General features: G+C 34.7%; 1 protein-coding gene across 3 annotated transcripts in view; it reads right to left on the reverse strand.

Annotated features, from left to right (window-relative positions):
- dpp6b (dipeptidyl-peptidase 6b) overlaps positions 1–16,444 on the reverse strand; it is a 111,574-nt gene that overhangs the window by 14,634 nt on the left and 80,496 nt on the right. For all 3 annotated transcript variants that reach the window (XM_016516744.1, XM_016516746.1, XM_016516745.1), the window contains exons 3-10: positions 15,303–15,401; positions 10,085–10,197; positions 9,907–9,981; positions 9,673–9,725; positions 9,157–9,238; positions 4,029–4,149; positions 2,304–2,458; positions 935–1,032 (exon numbers count right to left, since the gene is read on the reverse strand). In XM_016516744.1, the coding sequence (XP_016372230.1) occupies positions 935–1,032; positions 2,304–2,458; positions 4,029–4,149; positions 9,157–9,238; positions 9,673–9,725; positions 9,907–9,981; positions 10,085–10,197; positions 15,303–15,401 (796 nt within the window). The remainder of the gene's footprint in view (positions 1–934; positions 1,033–2,303; positions 2,459–4,028; positions 4,150–9,156; positions 9,239–9,672; positions 9,726–9,906; positions 9,982–10,084; positions 10,198–15,302; positions 15,402–16,444) is intronic.

Here is a 16,444-nt window from a genome sequence, read left to right on the forward strand (position 1 = left end):
TCAATGTATCGTCACGAGCCACAGGGTTTATTTTGGTTTTGTTTGTGTATGTTTTTTTTTTACTCTCAAAGCCGTGGAGCCCATTGACTGCCATTATATGACTGACAGACTGCAACGGTTTGAGTTAAAAATCATCATATGTGTTCTACTGAAGAAACAAAGTCACCTACATCTTGGATGCCCTGGGGGTAAGCAGATAAACATCAAATTTTCATTTTGGGGTGAACTATCCCTTTAATTTAAAAAAAATGCTCTAAAAAGCTTTCCTTAAAGCCATTTAAGCCATTCTTCTGTCGAGTAATGCAGTCCATTAGTCTGACTGTAGCCTGTTTACAGAGTTAAAGTATTACAATATCGTTCAAAAGGTTAGGGTAAGTATTTTTTCAAATAAATTATGCTTTTATTCAGCAAGGACGCATGAAATTAATCAAAAGTGACAGTAAAGAGATTTTATAATGTTACAAAAGATTTCTGTTTCAAATAAAATGCTCTTTTGAACTCTTTTTCATCAATGAATCCAAAAAAAATTTTGAAAAATTGAAAATAGAAATCAAAAATAGAAAACAGCTATTTTGAATTCTAATAATATTTCACAATATTACTGTTTTTATTGTATTTTTTACCAAAAAAAAAAAATGCAGTCTTGGTGAGCATAAGAGACTTCTTGAATAAACATGAATATGAAACTTACTGACCCCAAACATCTGAATGGTAGTGTATATTGTCAAAATCAAGGCAAAAAGTATTGTGGCACTTGGTTGTCAAAAGTCATACCAAAAAAATGATTTAGAAAAGTTAGTTTTTAAAGGCTCTAGTTTAATTTGTTGGATGCTGACATTTAATATTTTAAATACTCCCCTAACTCCCCTAAAGCAAAAGATAAAGTTAGTAATCGAATAAGCATGTTGTTGTGTGGTCACTGGCAGCTCTTCACCTGATCCTGGGGTCCTCTGGTTTCCTCATCCTCACTGTGTGTAAAGGGCCGTTCAAACTCACCACTGACAAATAGATATCAGGGTTCTCCTCCCCGGCCTACAGAGACAACAGAGATTTTGTAACTGGAGTATCTCCTTCTCCTCCTCCTCCGATGGGACCCTGAGGGATAGTTCACCCAAAAATGAAAATTCTGTCATCTTCATCATTTACTCACCCTTAAGTTGTTCCAAACCTGTCTGAGTTTTTTTCTTCTGTTGAACACAAAATCAGATATTTTGAAGAATGTTGGGAAATAAACAGTTGCCGGTAGCCATTGACTTCCACTGTGAGGAAGAAATACTGTGGAAATCAATGGGTCACCAGCAACAGTTTGTTTACTAACATTCTTCAAAATATCTTCTTTTGTGTTCAACAGAAGAAAGAAACTCATACAGATTTGGAACAACTTCGGTGAGTAAAAGATGACAGAATTTTAATTTTTGGGTGAAATATCCCTTTAAACGGCATGATTCTAGAATACAAACACATACATAATTTGTGCAAACAATTTTTATCTGGTCCATTAAATTTCAACTGGTAAAGCGCTAGCAAAGCTCATGGGTTCAATTCCCAATGTAGGCTATACTTTGAGTGCATTGTAAGCTGCTTTTGGAAAAATCTGTCTGGCAAATGAATAAATGTAAATTAGGTAGTTATTGCTTGGCATGACTGTTAAGAAACCTGATTTAGTTATGTCACTACAGTGCTGAAAGTATCAGTTTACACAAACATGAAAAATCTTTCATCATTTACTCACCTTCATGTCATTTCAACAAAAAAGTTTTTCATTCATTGTCAAAATGAATATTTTTAATATTCTCTCATCATTTTTTTTTATCCATTCATTGAAGCAGAAGCTCAACTGTGTGTGTTTTATGCATGAGGAGCAATGAGGTTTGTTCTTGTGCGTCAAGCAATCATGATTGAGCTTCTGTTGACCATATCTGATGTGCTCTATGTATGTGAATAACATAATCAAATAAATAAATCAAATCTGTTTATCATATAAAGTGATCAGGTCTTTGATTAAACCACTTGATTCATATGGATTACTTTTATAATGTCTTTATTTACTTTTTTCAAGCTTGATTTGGGTCAAATTCCAATGGATGAAAAAAACAAAAACAATGACAGAATATTAAAAATATCTTCATTTGAATGAAAGCCTTATAGTTGGGAAAGACCTGATGACAGATTTTTCATTTTTGGGTGCACTGTCCCTTTAAATGTCACTCAAGACAACAGCAGCCATCAGATCCCATTTCAAGGTTACAGTGACACACAACTAAGACTTGGTTTGATCATAAAAAGAAGGTGCAGAGATTTACTTTAGGGTAGCGGTACTCCTGTCCGCTGGGATACAGCGCGTTTGTGAACATGGGTATCTCCATCCTGGGCACCAGAGTGTCATTGATGGTGGCATATGCCAGTCTGAGACCATCTGGTGACCACCAGTGAGCGATGTGACTCTGGAAGATCTCCTCTGTGAACACAAACAAATGAAATGTTAAACACGAAAATAAAGCTTTATACTAAAGGAAGTCTACACTGCACACAAACTAGTGACGTGAATCCAGTAAAGCTTTGTTGCGTGGTGACCGCATCTTTGTCAGATCCTGATATGCGTTAGAGGATTAAATATCCTTTCAAGCAAACGCAGACAGAGGACACGCTGCAAAATACATAACTGCACCATGTGCAAAAACAGCCTTTGTGATTTATCGCATCCATTCTCATCCATCACTCCATAAAGCTGACAGCCGTGAGCTGGAGGAGGAACAAAGAATGTAAAATATGACTGTCTGTAACACTGCAAACTGGACCTCTAGAGCTAATTAACACATTATGTAACCTGAACGGCTAATTTGATTTGTTTTGTTAATTTATTCATTTGTTGGTGCATGAATATTCAAACATTTTTTTTCATAAAAGCAACAATCTACTTATTTATTTAAACAATAATTTGTTCATAAATATAAGCCCTGATGTTTGCAGATGTTCATAGATATTTTGTATAATTGTTCTGTTCAAACCTACGTCACCCATGAGCACCTGGGACATTAACTGCTGCACCATGGCTCCAAAGTCTTTGAGGAATAGTTTTTTTTTTTTTCACCTTAATGTCATCACAAACCCAAATACTTTTCTGTAAAACACCAAAAGAGAAATTAAGCAGGTGTGTGTGTTGTAGGCAGCTTCTATTCTGTCAGTGTTATTTTAGTAAAATGTATATACTTTTATAGAATTTATTTGCTTTTATTTTATATTTTCTGTTTTATTTTAATTTTAGTTTAAATTTTAGTAACTCTGTAATGTCATTTTAATAGTTTTTTTAATTCCTGCCGGTACGAGACTCGAACCCGCAACCTTTTGGGTTACGAGTCAGATTCTCTAACCATTAGGCCACGACTTCCTCTTCCCCCCTTATAAACTAAGAACTGCTTGATGGATTTTATTGGCAGAAGAACCAAAGCTCAGCTACACACAGCTGATGAAGAGATGGGATATGATAAATGAGCTGCTGCTGACCTGCTTTACTTCTGCTCATAAGTACAGCCCATCATACACACACATGCTGAAAACGGAAAGTCAATATGACCCTATTTACCTTCTTAATACATGTTGCTGGTCTTATATTATGAATGATTCATCAGTGATTCAAAAGGGGAAAAAAATACTATTTCATCAAAATGTAATAACTTGCTCTGCCATTAAAATGACTTTCCTTTTCAGCTGTTGTCACCAAGGTCACTTCAGTTTTAACCAGCAGCATTTCACTCTTCCACAATTAACTGCAATTTCCAATTAATGCCAGATGGATAAAATCTCTAAAAAGCTTTCTGTAAGATGTTTCTTTCATATTTCGTATTTTTGTGTAAATTGAGTTATTATTTTGACTTGTAGAAAATATTTAAATATCTGTTATGTCCGTTTTCATCAGGAGGTTCTAAAAAACTAAACACATCAGACACTCACAATCACTTCTGCTCTTTTATTACATGCACACACTCCTCTGAGTTTTTTTTTTTATTATTCATGCTTATGGGTTTTACCTTCATAGAGCCAGTCAGCAAGTCCATTAAATACGACTCCCAGACTGCCTGTGGACACCAGGCGGATTGATGGACTGTTCACTTGCGCTTTGTAGTAGATGTTATTCTCAAAGATGAAAATCTGTCAGGAAAGAAGAACTAATGATTGTAGGAAACACCATGTCAAACCAGACAAAAAAAGTAACTCCTGAACCTGAAAGATTTTAGAGCACATTCATTTTCTCTATAGGGAAATTGAATTAGCGATAATGTATACAACTTTCAAGACAGATCTACCATGATCTCTGAGATTGTTAAGTGATAGTATATACAGTTTGTGTGTGTGTGTGTGTGTGTGTGTGTGTGTGTGAAAAGCTCTGGTGGGATTTTTTCAGCAGGTGAATCACATTCTGCCAAAATCACAGAGAGATATGTTGTACTAACTTATGCAATATAACTACAATGTAACAATATTTCATTAAGAGGAGGACAGCTTTACAATGTGCCAATTTAAATTCAATTTAGAACAGCACTTTTCATCCGGCACAACAGAGTCACCGGTTCATCCTAACTTCTTTCTTTTTTCATGGAAACTTTCCAACTTTTCAATGACGGGTTTATATGAAATAAATAATTGCAATGATTAATGTGAAACATTATTTAACAAATTACAGTCTCTTCTGGCATCATTCCTTCCACAACCAACAATTTTGCCCAAAATAAATTTGCTCAAATGTTAGTTGACACCAAGGAAACAATGTCAATAAAAAGTGTGTTTGATATGACATATGAGATTCAGAATTCTCTTATGATGCATGTGTGTCGACTGCTGGACAGTAGTGGACAAAATGAAATAAAAGTTTTTTTTGAAATGATTGTATTGCTTGCAGTGTGTTTGCATGTATTCGGAGGTCACACATTAGGCCTGTGTATTTTTCTAGTCTAGTCTAGTTTATTACAATGATCCTTTTACTGCTTGTGGTTGCAACAGAAGCTCAGATAACTGTTAAGAGAAGATGCAACTGTGGCTTTGGAAATGCTGAGGATCGATAATTGTACTGCATTTAGAACCATTAAGAGCATTTTGCAGTGATTAGTATTAAGAAGAACTTCAAGCCTGTGATTGTGTCTTATTACTGCAATGTTCATGAATAGTGGTCTGATTTTGTTTCTGACTAATGGTTGCGTTTGTGCCCTGGTATTTATCTGTTATTGTTATGAATCTCTCTAACCACTGTCATTTACTCTGAGTGTGAGCAGAATGAGAGGAACAGCTCATGAGACAGACAGACAGACAGCAGATAATGGCTCAGTGCTCTGTCATTAATGCTTAACTGCAATAGTCTAATGAGGATAAAAAACACATACCACAGGCAGCAAAATAATAAAAAGACAAAAATAAGCTTCAAAAACATGTTTGTGTGACCTGCTCATAGGAGACAACTTCACTGTTCCCAAATCCCAGTGAGCTGCGACATACAGTGGGGAGCATTGTGCATCACAGGTGTGTAGGTTGTCGGGCATCCATCATTTAATCACCCTCAAGATGTTCCAAATCTGTATGGGTCTCTTATGTCTGTGGAACACAAACTTTTAAAAAAATATTTGACCGTGAAGTGCAGTGGGGTCCACTGTGTGCTTTTAGTGTGACCGTCACAGGTTTGGAATGAAGGTAAATGATAACAGAATATTAATTTTTAGGTGAACGATTTATTTTACTTTATTGTGAAGTTGAGAAAGCTGAAGCTATTTTACAACAACCAATCGAGTGCTGCAGAAAGTCCTAAATCCTGGAAACAAGTTAGCATTTTTTCCTGAAGTCAACAGGTTTTTGGAATTGTTTTTTGATTAAATGCCTAAAATTAGGAAACATAAGCTCAAGATTTTTTTCCCCATTTTATCCTGCAGCAGAAAAATATCAGTCATATCCCACTCGTAATTTTTGCTAACAAGTGGCTAAATTGGACTTCAGCAGTTGTCTGGGACTTTAGAAGTCATCATACTGAACAAATAAACGCATGTTCTCAATAATCTGCTTTACAGCATTCCGACAAACTATTCTCAATTTTAAATAAAGATTAATATATTTGTCAGGTTCTTAATGGTGGTAGTTTGTTTATAGGCGAACTCTAGCTTTTTACTTCTGCCGACTCTATTTAGGCTCCAAAAAGTTGTGTTCATTTGTGTAGATTATCTTGATGAACAAAACATGTAAGAATCCTAAACTTTAGTTGTTCACAGAGCATATTTTCTAAAATAATTCAAAAGCCAATGGAAAACCCCTATTGGCTTTTTGGCGAGAGAAACAATTTAATGCTAACTTCAGGGTTGGCCTACAAAAATACATCATCCCTGTAGAACTACAGTGGAGACACAGACGAGATGGAAAAGATTCAATTATTATGAGCGATTTCACTGTTTTATATGATGTGTCCCATGCTATAATAACAACATAATACAGGAAAAACCATTATCGGATTTCTGAAATTGATTTATGCATTGATAATCCATCATCTTTTTCATGATGTAATGCATTATGCACTGTTGCAATGCTATTTTGAGCTTTAGAAGGCAGCTGCCTATGTAGACAGCAAGGCGGTTCAGTAGGTTTTGGGACGGAGCCAATGGCATGTGTCTACACTCTGTAGAACTACAGTGGAGACACAGACAAGATGGAAAAGATTCAATTATTATGAGCGATTTCACTGTTTTATATGATGTGTCCCATGCTATAATAACAACATAATACAGGAAAACCATTATCGGATTTCTGAAATTGATTTATGCATTGATAATCCATCATCTTTTTCATGATGTAATGCATTATGCACTGTTGCAATGCTATTTTGAGCTTTAGAAGGCAGCTGCCTATGTAGACAGCAAGGCGGTTCAGTAGGTTTTGGGACGGAGCCAATGGCATGTGTCTACACTCTGGCCCCCGTCCCGCTGAGTGTACGTTCTCCTCCATCACACCTGTGATGTACAGCGACTCCTCTACATCTCTATCTCTGCTCATCCATGATCCGTCTCGCGCTCTCTCCCCCCAGGAGGAGTCTGGGATGTGACCTTCAGTGTAGGTTCTGGCTGCGCAGACCCCTGCTGATTGCTCTGTCACGGAAAACTAATTGCCGGAGGCGCAGGGCGCGGGACAGCATACGGGCGCCCGGAAAATTACACACCTGATGCTCCGCTCACACACACAAACACAAGTGAGCATGTGTGCTTTATTTATAACACACAAAGCAAATATGTATTTGTGTATGATTATGACAATGCAGTGCAGTGCCATACATTTATGAGTTTGTGTTTGCAGGTAAACACTATAACACAAATATTCCAGGCTTGGATTATATTGCACTTCTTGTGTTGACTGATAAGACACTAAAACAACAGACTACTAATACAAACACAGTAATGCTTCTGTGTCTGTGTATGTCTTGTTCGATATGAACACAGAAGTAGATATTTTCAAGAATGTTGGTAGGACCATTTTTTTTCTTTCTCCATACTATGGAAGTCAATGGCTACCAGCAACTGATTGTTGCCCAGCCTTCTTCAAAATATCTTCTTTTGTGTTCAGCAGAAGAAAGAAACTCATATAGGTTTGGAACAATGTGAGGGTGAGTAAATGATTTGTCAGTTTTGGATGAACTATCCCTTTGAAACATTTCAAAGCTACAGTTAGTTAGGGGTTTCTTTGAATCTCTGACTTTGGGGGAAGAGTAATAGTGACTCTTACCCTTCCAAACGCCACTAATTGAGGCCAGAAAGAAACTAAAATCAGCTCTTTTGAAATGAGGTTGTGTCATGCTGCTTTACTAAAGCTCCTGCTTTATCTCGGCCAGCATGAAACAGACACAATCAGGCCGATATGAGCAGCTCACATTTGTTTATTTGCGCCACATTTATTTATTTTTTTAAATATTGAGCAGAATTATATGGACATGTGGGTAGTTAATACAAAACATCAAGCAGTGTGACTTCATGTAAAATTATTGAAAACACTATTTTCTACTTCTAGTATCATTTTTATAATGCTGATTTCATAAGATACACTATTGTTCAAAAGTTTGGGGATGGTAAATTTTGTAATGTTTTTGAAAGAAGTCTTATGCTCACCAAAGCTGCATTTATTCGACCATATATACAGTAAAAACAATAATATTGTAATAACTATTTTAATATATTTATTCATGTGACAGTAAAGCTGAATTTTCAGCATCATTACTCCAGTCTTCAGTGCCACATGATTCTTCAGAAATCATTCTAATATGCTGATTTGCTGCTTAGGAAACTTGTATTATTATTATCAACATATAGAAACAGTTTAATAAAAAACTGCTTAATATTTCAGTGGAAAATGTGATGCATTTTTTTTCAGGTTTCTTTGGTGAATAAAGAGTTCAGAAGAAAAGAATTTACTTGAAATAGAAATCTTTAGTAACGTTATAAATGTCTTTATTGTCACTTTAGATCAATTTAATGCATCCTTGCTGAATAAAAGTATTAATTAATGTAAAAAAATATATATACTGACACCAAACTTTTGAACTGTAGTGTATATGTCAAGCTACAAGACAATTAAAAAAGGTAAGTAATTGTTTTTTATTGTGACTTACTGTGAAATAGTGAGTAGCTAAAATATACAGCTGCACTAAAATATATACTTGCCTTATAGATGCTATTACTATTTACAGCTCAGCTTCTAGCAGCCCGAAAAGGAGCTGTTTTACTTTAGTGCTTCAGTCAAATTGAGCTGAAAGCCTAAAGCACTCTCTTTTCTAAAGATTAGAGGGGATTTTAGCTTCTTTAGATTTCTATCAGGACCAGTGGATGAAGGCAAACCAGGATTTGATATAGATTATGATCATGATGGTCATTACATGTATGCTCGCCTGTTTCAATAAAACCCAAACATTTCCAGAAAAAGAATATAAAATACAGTAAGAATACAAAGCGTGTATACTTAGACAATATTTGCATTTCTGAAGTGTAGTAACTTGTACAATAGTAAACCAACCTCTTATAACAGTGTTTGTGTTTTGTGGTATTTAATTGTAGCTTTGAAGTTTACCTCTATAAATCTCATTTTGTCAGAGACTCATCGGTCTGTGAGTTTGTCATCGGAGTGTGTTTGTGTTTCTCTTACCAGTTGCTGTCCTTTGGGACCCCATCCGGCGTACTGCAGTACGGTGCTCTGCACCTCATTAGGGCTCAGCTCCACTTTCTCTCTGTCAAAAAACAAACCAATCTCAAAGCAGGACAACTTTGTGTGTGTGTGTGTGTGTTGCTTTGTATTCATGTATGCATTCATGTATGAAATGTATTGTGATTTGACACCAGAGAAGGTCAAATAATATCATATGTATCTGTTAGAATGACAGAGAGAGTGTAAAAGTGTGTGTGTGAGCTGAATGAGAAAGATGTGCGTGTGTAGACGTGTAACCTATATGAAGTCTAATGTATTTCACACTTGCTATGTTTAACACTACATGTAATGAATAATTTAGATCGGGGGGAGGGAGACAAGTTCGCTCTGGGGAAATGACACCAATTCTTAGGAAACACACTAGGTGGCAGTGCTACCCACAATTCAGGTCTCTCTGAAGAGCTCAGGCGAGAGGACAGTAAAAAGCAGTGAGAATGTCATAACAACAAGACTTACGGAGAATCAAGGCTGCAGATGATGTAATAGGCCGTGAAGGAATACTGATAAAGCTGTAGAACAAAGAGAACAGACGAGATGGCCTTTAGAAGCGATCAGTCGCACATCGTGTCATCATCTTTTAGAAAGAGATGTGATGCAACAGATAAGAGGACTCTGCAACAAAAGACTAGAGAATCTGAGTAACAAACAGCTGGATCCTTCACATTATAAATCAGAATACAACGCATTTACCGGTTCAATATTGTAGGCCACCAGCACATATTTTAGATCAGGAGATACTTGGAGTTTGATCGGTTTGTAGGATCCCTGAAACCGAAGAAGAAGAAAAAAAGGTCATGCATCTTGGATGTGAAGTTACTTTTCTTTAGTAATAAAAATATGTTTTGATGTTAATCAAAGTGGTAAGAACCTGGTTTTTGAAACTCTCGAACATCTTGCCCTCTGCCAAAGTCTTGTTGGTTTTGGACAGCACATTGAGTTTCATCACATTGCCGTCAGGGGTACGGTACAGCAGCTCAGTGTCTTTGAAAAAAGAAAAAGAAAAGAAAGATTATCCTTGACATACATGATATCCTATTAATGTACAGTCAGCTGGTCATTATCACAAAATAAACCTCGAGAGAGAAAGAGAGAGAGAGAGAGAGAGAAAGACATATTTTATCACTATGAATCGGTTTCTTTTGGGATAATATCCATTAGGCTATTACACAGCTACGTACCAAATTAATAATTAATAATTCACAAACACAAACAGTATATGTATGGACAAAATAATGGCCATTATTATATTATTCATGCAGACTACAGTGGAAAAAAAAACTAAACATTGCAATTACTTTTCTCGTTACTTCTCTAGGTTGTATATCAGTGCAGTACAAGTTGTGTTCAGCAGTGTTTAGTACAAGTGCTCGGTGAAACGGGTGATGTGTCAGATTTACACAACGGACAAATCATGGAAGCCGAAAGTTTAGCAGGAGCATCTGTAACCTCAACAGCCCAATTGGTTGCTGTTTTAAGAACACAAAGAATGGCAAGATCAGTGAAGAAGAATAGTGGATGAAAACGTGAATGATAGGACCGTTGAGCACAGGCTAAACAACACAGAACCAATGCCGCAAAAGTGAAGTCCCTGTTTCTACAAAAGCTGACCACAGAGAACTTCACAAAGCCAACATCTATGAAAGAGCTGTTATTGCTAAAACTTTAACCACGGACACCTGTCCTAAAATGCAAAATATAAGATGAACCTGATCTTCCCTAGCCAAACAAATCACCTGACTTCATTATTATCAAACCACTATAGGCAGTTTTGGAGTGAAGAGTGTGAAGCAGATTCCCTCCTCCAAAATCTCCTAAAGCAACTGGCAGATGTTCTGAAAGAACTTTCATGATTGAGCATTCAACTGGAGACTATTCGGAAGTTGTATGGATCTAAGAAAAACTTAATAATGAAATATTGATGATATTAGTTCTTATTTAATATATAGATATGACATAATATACACTGACGACTGGAGTAAAGGTTGCTGAAATTCAGCTTTGCATCACAGTAATAAATTACATTTTAAAATATATAATAAATATATTAAAATACAAATATATATATTAAAATATATATTACATACATCAAATAATAACAATTATATATTTAAAAAAATTAACTGTAATGATATTTTTATATTATTGCTTTTACTATAGATATATAATATATATATATATACATACATACTGTACATGCATACAGTAAATAAATATTTTTTAAAGTTGTGTTATTGCTTTGTTGCCTTATGTTAAACTACTATCAGTCTACACTCCATACATCATAATGACAAATAAATTTGTGAACTTAATAAATGTATTAAAAATAAAAAACTGAAATTATTTTTTATATTGTTACATATTTTTATGAAATAGCAGATCGATAAATAACAATAGGGTAAGATTTATGGACAATTGCTTCATTCAGGAGAACAGACAGATAGTTTTACTATTGTGCTTCATGCACATAAAATGGTTTGGGTTTCTTTTTACAACCCATATAAATGTATTCATTCATTTCTTTTGAAAAGCCTATAAAACCCTTTTAACAGCTCATTTTAAAGCACTGGCCCAATTGTCCCAGCTTTAAAAGTTCCTGTTTTGCTAAAGCAACTGTGTTCTTTACATATTCAGGCTGTAAATGTTATACCTACCTGGTAAACAAGTCTGCTCCAGACCTGAATGCAGATAGCACCCGCCTTGATAAATAATACAGACGAGTGATCGCTTTTAGAAAGGCTCGACGCTGAGTTGTGGAGCATGTCAGAGAGAGAATAATAGGGCTGTTTCTCCAAGGTAAACACAGCCTTAAATCAACAAATGCCTTTTCAGCAGAAGAATAACAAAAAAATGATTAATCAAAACGCAGATGAAAACATGATTTACATCTTTTGCATGGTTTACGAGGTACCAGGCCTGCACCTTTATAACACAAACAAGCACACAAGGACACCCCATTCTTCACCCTGCCAAAATCGATTGAAATTTCAAGCACAGGAAAATTAAAATAATAGCTAAAATAAAGCATCAACAAAAGCCTTGGCATTAGAGACATACACCAGAACAACCTCAGTGAGAACTGCAATGATAGCGTGTAAAAACAGGACAGCAAGCAGAAGTGCTTGGTTATAGTTCCAATTCTCTGAAGTTCAGTGTTGGTTTAAGTGATTATGCTTTTCTTGCTGTCAGCATGAGCACTGGAGTCTGAGACAGAGCTTTTATTCCAGAACCCTACCATTGATTTGTTCATGTAATAGCTTCCTTTGTGACAAAGAAGTGTGATTAATTGTACTGAATGTGCACTTGTAGTGTATTTCAAAAGTATAATTTTATAAAAAATATACTTGCAGATAATATAATATTAATGAAAAAAGGCCACTTTACTTAGAGTAATTATACCTAATTGTACTTCAAGAGAGTTCCCTTGAATATATGACTTAACACACTTTATTACACTTTTAGAAAGTACACTTTGTATTAATCTCAATTTAAAGTTTTACTTTAAACTAAAGTACATTTTAAATAGTTTTATAATCTTTTGTCACGCTTTACAGAAGTACACTTATTTTGAGGTGTTGACTAACCAACTAAAGTACATGTGAAGTATTTGATTGTAGTCTTAACTGTGTTATTTAAAATGACATTTAAAGATAATATCTTTTAATTGTACACAATTGCAACTTCATCATTAGAAATGTGTAATTACAAATATATTAAAATACATGACATACACGTTTTAAAGGGGTCATATGATGCGATTTCAAGTTTTCCTTTCTCTTTGGAGTGTTACAAGCTGATTGTGTTCAAATGTTTTTTTGAACATTAAAGCATGTCAACATATTCTGTTACACCAAATACACAAAATAATGATCTTTAAAATAGCATCATATGACCCCTTTAATCGAAATGACAAAGTATATTTAAATTCTTGTCAGTACATTTGTCAGTACACTTTAACCATATTTCAAGACAACAGAATTATGAAATTGCATAAAGTTGTACTTAAGTCCTACTTAAGTGGGTCAAAAAAGCACTCTAAAGTTCAACAGTAACACGTTACAATAAGGTTAACTACCTAACTACCTACCTACTTGTTGACTACCAATAAGGTTCCATTTGTTATACATTAGTTAACACAAAAATACTTCTAAAGCATTTATTAGATGTTATTTACATCATTAAATCAAAAGTTGTTTCTGTTAATATTATTTTAGGCTAATGGACTTGAGCTAACATGAACTAACAATGAACAGCTGTATTTGTGTTAACTAACATTAACAAAAATGAATAAATACTGTAACAAATGTACTGTAACAAACATTAAGCCGGAGCACTGGGAACTGAAAAGACTGCAACTTAAATACAAAGCAAATGAGGGTAATAATGGTAAACACTTGTACGGGTCAAATGAATCACCCACCAAAAGGAACACAGGAACTAAAGAATACAAACTAAAAGTCCATGAAACTGAAACTAACTAAACATATTAAACATATTAATGACATAACGCCCCCCTAACAAAAACAAATGAATAGATGAGGGGGGCTTAGGAGGAGGTCGAGGAGATAATTGTGTGTAATTGTAATTGTGTGTTTCTATCTCACAATTTGGACTTTTTTAAACTCAGAATGACAAGATATAAACTTAAGAGATATAAGGGATATAAACATGTGACCCTGCACCACAAAACCAGTCTTAAGTGTAAATTTCTCAAAATTGAGATGTATACATCATCTGAAAGCTGAATAAATAAGCTCTCCATTGATGTATGGTTTGTTAGGATAGGACAATATTTGGCCGAGATACAACTATTTGAAAATCTGGAATCTGAGGGTGCAAAAAAATCTAAATATTGAGAAAATCATCTTTAAAGTTGTCCAAATGAAGTTCTTAGCAATGCATATTACTAATCAAAAATTACGTTTAGATATATTTACGGTAGGAAATTTACAAAATATCTTCATGGAACATGATCTTTACTTAATATCCTAATGATTTTTGGCATAAAAGAAAAATCTATAATTTTGACCCATACAATGTATTGTTGGCTATAGCTACAAATATAGCCCAGCGACTTAAGACTGCTTTTGTGCTCCAGGGTCACATATAAAAAATTCAGGTTTTTCAGGAGTATATTATATCTAGCAATTCTGACTTTTTTTTTTTTATTCTGAGTTTGCATCTCACAATTCTGACTTGTTTATATCTACAAATCCAGACTTTTTCTCAGAATGCGGATTTTACATCTCACAATTGTTTTTTGTTTCTACTATGAAACTAAAAATAAAAAAGGCAATTGGCGAACTTTTTATCTCCAAATTCGGACTTTTTTTCTTACAATTGTGAGCATAATGTACATCTCACAATTCTGAGAAAAAAGACTTTATCTCAGAATTGTTAGGAAAAAAGACAAAATTGTGATATATAAGCGCAGAATTGTGAGAAAATGGCTTAATTGTGAGATAAAAGTCACAATTACCTTTTTATTTTTTTTATTCCATTTAGTTTTCATACTAAACTACTTGAGCAAGATTGTCTACCTTGTCAAAAATAAATACCCAGCTAGTAATCCCATTGAGCAAACCATGTATGTATCATCTGATGATCATAAATGACCCATTTGAACCAGTTGGAAACCATGTACCAGTCTAAACCAGCTTTTTTTTTGTTTGTTTGTTTGTTTTGCAGGTATGCTGTATGTTCAGCAATGAAAAGTAATACATAGCCCTATCCAAGTTTTGCAGTCAATAAAAGTCAATAAAGTGATTCTGGGTCTGCTCTGCAGTCATTTGCTATAAGTGTATGATGAAAACCCAGAGCCTCTAAACCAACTTGAAAGAATTCAAGCCTGAACAAAGGAAGAGAAGAATAAGCAATGCAGGGGGAGAATATATCTCCACACTGGTCCATATTAAATGGGGATTTTCATCTGAATTACCACAGAGATTGCATTCGATCAGTCTGAGGCTTTAGATGCAGATCCTGATGCAGTTTCTCTCTTTGGTGTTATGAGATGATGCAAAAGGTGCTGCATCCACCCACAGCGCTGACAGCTGAACAACAGGGAGTAAAACTCAACCGCCACTCACCGCTAATCCATGCTGCCTCAGGGTCGTGTGCCTGGAGCTTCCCACTGAACATGTCCTCAATCGTGACTTTCTTCTTGGAGGCCAGACTGTCATCATCACCTGTGAGCAGAAGATTTGGACAATATTACAAGGACAGACTAGAAAAGAGAAGTTTGTCAAGACAAACTGCTTAATAAAGTTTAAAATAGTTATATATATATATAAATATATATAAAACTGCACTTGCAGATAATATAATATGACAAAAGGCAATTTAAGGTACTAGTTAACTTTAATGACTACTTTTCACGCTTTTTTAAAGTGTGCTTTAATGTTAAATTTTTACTTTAAAGTACATTTAAAGTCATTCTATTTCATAACATTTATTACTTTAAAGTACACTTATACTTGTGTGTTGACTAACATACTAAAGCACAGGCAAAGTACTTTTAACTGTAGTGTAGTGTAGTGAATATACTAACCTGCGACTGTGACGTGTAATTGCAAATATAAATACATGACATACAAGTTTCAAGAAATAACATTAAAGTATACAGTAGTTAGTTTACCATAAATGCTTGTCAGTACATTCAGCAGTACACTTTAAACCAATTTCAAAGACAATAAAAATTAAATATAAAGATGAAATTAAATATAAAGCAACCCTCTACGGACACCTTGGCAATTGAATTGGCAATTGGCTAGTAAATTTTTTTGTTTACTCGCCAGACTCAAATACTATACTATACTATATATATATAAAAATCTGAGAATTTATCAGCCATTGGCTAATATTAGACCTCATTTAGTCGCCCAGAGTGAAGATTTAGTCGCATATGCGAGTGATTTACTCGCAATGTAGAGGGTTGTAAAGATGTACTTAAGTCGTACTAAAGTATTTCAAAAAAGTGGGTTCAATTTAGCGTGAACACTCTAAAGTTTAGAAAATGGCATATATAATATAAATATATTACATAATCCACATTGATTTAAAAACAATACATACAATACATTCAACAATAAAAGTGTTTGGTATTTTTCCCCTGGTGGTCTGCCAGCTGAATATGTTTTCTAACCACTGTCCTAGTGTACACCCGCAAACTTGAAATAGCTCCTCCATATTTAAGCACTAAAAAAAAAAAAAAAGGTTGGGGAAACATTTT

Source organism: Sinocyclocheilus rhinocerous, unplaced genomic scaffold (assembly GCF_001515625.1).
Source record: "Sinocyclocheilus rhinocerous isolate Xijiao unplaced genomic scaffold, SAMN03320098_v1.1 scaffold807, whole genome shotgun sequence".
Lineage (NCBI taxonomy): Eukaryota > Metazoa > Chordata > Actinopteri > Cypriniformes > Cyprinidae > Sinocyclocheilus > Sinocyclocheilus rhinocerous.